Source organism: Uranotaenia lowii, chromosome 1 (assembly GCF_029784155.1).
Source record: "Uranotaenia lowii strain MFRU-FL chromosome 1, ASM2978415v1, whole genome shotgun sequence".
Lineage (NCBI taxonomy): Eukaryota > Metazoa > Arthropoda > Insecta > Diptera > Culicidae > Uranotaenia > Uranotaenia lowii.
The window spans coordinates 152,682,018-152,685,887 of record NC_073691.1 but is presented as its reverse complement, the minus strand read 5'-3'; the positions used below and the strand labels follow the sequence as shown (position 1 = coordinate 152,685,887).

The 3,870-nt window shown below is 39.3% G+C and overlaps 1 protein-coding gene across 1 annotated transcript; it reads left to right on the top strand.

The window, feature by feature from the left end:
* The first annotated feature begins 862 nt into the window (after positions 1-862).
* LOC129740556 (trans-Golgi network integral membrane protein TGN38-like) lies at positions 863-3,362 on the top strand. Its single transcript, XM_055732260.1, has 2 exons — positions 863-1,318; positions 1,387-3,362. Exons 1-2 carry the CDS (start codon positions 1,057-1,059, stop codon positions 2,232-2,234), a joined length of 1,110 nt encoding a protein of 369 aa, XP_055588235.1. The 5' UTR covers positions 863-1,056; the 3' UTR covers positions 2,235-3,362.
* The last annotated feature ends 508 nt before the right edge of the window (positions 3,363-3,870 follow it).

Sequence of the window (3,870 nt, the reverse complement as noted above, 5' to 3'; positions counted from 1 at the left end):
AACCGTCCGGATGCCCTCCCGTCTCGAGCCTTACCTGGTGTTCCGGAGATAGAAGGGAGACATGTTAGCAGCCTGATCGCAGTAACATGGAAATTTATGTCATGTGAAAATGAAGAAAATAAATTCATTCTTTGTTCGATAGTCAAATAGTAGACTTATTTGAACTGTTATCAAACTTTATGGTACGGGTTTTGGCGGACTTGTTCTGCTTCTCGTCGCGATTAGGGGCCTTTTGTACCTTGTACGTTCGAAGTCCAGCCTTTGTTTTGGCCTTCTGGACAAAACTTCGGCTTAGGTGCAGCTTCTTAGCCACATCCCGAACGAAGGCGTTCGGTTTTCGGTTGAAGGCTTCAACTAAGCGGTTGTGATTTTTGGTGTTGTACGCAATACTTTTTCCTTCACTTCTGGGCTTCCGTTCGGTTGTTAATCGTTCCTCGAACCGCTTAATCACTCGCGACACCGTGGAATTCACGCACGAGCTGTTCTTCCGACTCCATTTCTGCGAATTTTGATCACAGGACTTTAAAACTTGCAGGATGTAAACAAAACACTATGAACTAAATCCATACAAATTTTTATTAAATTCTTCCCAACGGTTAGAAAGTTAGAGCGATTTCATAGTGTGGCAATTTAATCGTGGACACCATTAACATAGTTTTGTATGCATAGACTTTATGGGGTTTTCCTCGGTTTAAAACTGCAATATTTCTTATCACAAATGAATTATACGAAAACCTCTCATTTATAGTCATATGATTTTTAAAAGAAACCCCGATCTAAAGGTTGGATAGTTTAGCTTATTGTAGTTCTTAAAATAATTCTGTAACACAGTTTTTCTAGTATGTGCAATAATATGATCTCTCATTCTAACAGGAAAAGTCTATATGCAATGCCTATCGCAGTCTTGCGATCCAGCTTGCTATATACAACCAAACGGCCGACGAAATCAACAAATACCTGGCCGATGAAGCCAAATCGAATGTCGATCCGGCAAATTTCTGCGACAATCTTACGCCCGTGTTGCAAGCTTACACAAATTATTCGAAGGTGCGAAATATGGCTAAACCGGTGCACCTGGAGATGGCCAATCTGCAGCGCTCCTCGATTTGCAGTCTCAGATGTAGCGAAGAAATCGGAAGCGTGGACGATCCCCAGGTGGTTGTGAAGCCTCTGTGTCAGGTACTGTTGTGGGGCTACAGACAGCTTTTACTGCACCAGACAGAACAAAAGTTGACCGTAGAACAGAAAGCCGCAAATGTCGTGATACCACCAGCATTGGCACCAATTGCTAAGGTTGAAACAGGTTCAGAAAAGAATGGTAAATGTGAAAAATGTCCTATTGCATTGAGTAAATTTAGTTGATCATGGTTTGACTTTTTTTTTCAGGAGATCGTCTAACGGAAACTAAGGTACAAGAATCCGCTATCAAATCTATTCCAGAAACTCCTCATGAGGACTTAGACAATAATAAAGATAAAGCAGATGATACCAAGAAGAAAACTACTACCACCAGTATCGTTATGGGCCAACAGGAACCTCAAGCAGTTAATCCGCTCGAAAACGAGACTGGCGAAGCAGCGAAGGGCCAACAGGAACCTCAAGCAGTTAACCCAATCGAAAACGAGACTGGCGATCCGGCGAAGGATGACCTGGAAGAGCAGAACAAAAAAAATATTAATGAAATAGATGGCGATGTAAATCTATTAGACAGTGAAAAGGAACCAGGCAATGAAAAGGCTGTAGGCGATGAAAACCTGGATGATTCTGGTATGAACTTCAATATGGATGATAGCGATGAAGATGATCAGGATCTGGCTGTAGAAAAAAATAGCTCACCGGTGGTCGAGTCTAGGCAGGAAGCACCCGAACAACCATCCGGAAAAGAGGATGGCCGTATCAGTCTGGAACAGGATTCTGCAGAACGCCACCAAGAAGATATACGGAGCGAACAGCTCAAAGATCCGTTCTTTGAGGATCCAGATTCGAACTTTTTTAGCTACTTCATGTTTGCTATGTTTGCCTGCGTCGTTTGCTACGTGGGCTATCATAACAAATCAAAACTGCTGGCGCTGGTGCTGGAAGGGCGACGATCCAATGGTACCAGCCGCGGAGGTTTCTCCAAAAATGGTCGCAAACATACCGCAGCTTATCGGAAGCTCGATTCCAATCTGGAAGAAGCTATCACGTCAAACTCGGCCGGAAGCAATCGATCGACAACGCAGATAATCTACTAATATGAATTCAAATGTTTTTTTTTTGTGGAAAGCCGGTCACAGATATTCCTGAATTATGGTTTCCCTATCGATTCAATTATCTCTATTAAATTGAGTGGTTACTTACTTCAATCCAAATTTAAACCTCCCGTTATTGTTTCATGTATTAATTAAACAAAGGAATGTTTAAGAAAACTTTTAGAGATTAGTTTGAAAAAACACAAAATCATGATTTTTTATTCATTTCAAAGCTTTGTTCATTTTGGTGGTTGTGCTAAACATATAAACTTTTGCAACACAAATAACACGCGACGTAGGTATTTTTCATGAATAAGTTCCTAGCTGAACACAAAAAAGGGAAAACATTCTAGGAGCGACATCTCCGAAACTGAAAAAAACGTTATTTCCCACAGATACTCGAGCTTTTGAACAATCAGTGTATGTACATAATTCATTGTTGATGGAAATCTTCTCTTTCTCGACCTGCTTATTTTCAATACAAAGGATAGCAACGTGAAATTCGGAATTTATAACAAACCTATGTCAACAAATCGATATATTACAATAGTGTCATTGGTGTCATGCCCTGTTAAACATCGTGTGTTATTTGTGTGAAAAGCTTCGCACGAACATGTCAACAATTCGTGCGAAATGAAAAACTTTTAAAAGGAACCACAACACATGGTTTTAAAACTACTGCTGGACAGAGGAACATCCTATTGTATAGTTTTGTTTCCACGCGAAAGGTGCAGACATAGAATGCACCGGAATCACGGAGTTTTCATCACATTAAACCCATATCGTCAAGTTCCGTTAATATACAATAAGACAGAAAGGCGACCCGTTCACCCGTCATCCGTGCATGCTCTAGGGCCCAAAAATCCTATTCATCACTCAATTATTCGGATCGTTACCGAGTTCGAAGCGATTTGGGCGTGTCTTAAGTTATTTTTACAAGTACAATATGCTAGTGCTTAGCTTGAGCAAAAAAATAAAAAAATAAAATAAAACTCAGCTCAGCAGCTACTTTCATCGTTGAAAGTCGACAGTTTCTGCATGGCGCTTTAAAAGAATTTAAACATTCAGATTTGGAGCCGCGAATGTTTTCACTTTAATTAAAAAAATATTAAAATCAATAACAAAAAAAAACATTAGATTCAGACTCCAGCTTTAGAGAAGCTTATTTTCATCGCTTTGAAATAAAGTGCGAGTAATTGTATAATTGTATAACACACAAGAAACTTGTTTTGTGTTTGACAAATAAAAGGCTGCAATATGTAAAATTGTATAACTAAATTCTAGTGTAACTTATATCAGAACAATGTGAGTGAGTTATTAGGTGAAAACACTCGAATGATTTGGAAACATGATTGCTACCCATCGCTGGTACGTTTTCCAACGTTCAGCTCCAACTGCGTTAATGTGAACGAGAAGCCCGCATATATGAAACATAATTATCTAAAGTGAAATTTAAAATAAAACTGAGTAAGATTTTTTTAGGAAACGAAAATGTGAACTAAAACTGAATATAAGGTTTTTTTCTGGAAAGAACAAAAAAGAATTTCTTCGCTTGATAAAAAATACCTCGTGTATATGAAACTGCGGTTCTTAGAGCGTAAACCGAGCATTTTATCACACTGGATGTCGCCCGTAGAAT

Coding starts and splice junctions, on each gene's coding strand:
- LOC129740556 (XM_055732260.1), top strand. CDS start 1,057: ATGGCTAAACCGGTGCACCTGGAGATGGCCAATCTGCAGCGCTCCTCG. Junction 1,319..1,386: donor AACAGGTTCAGAAAAGAATG/GTAAATGTGAAA, acceptor TTTTTTTTTCAG/GAGATCGTCTAACGGAAACT.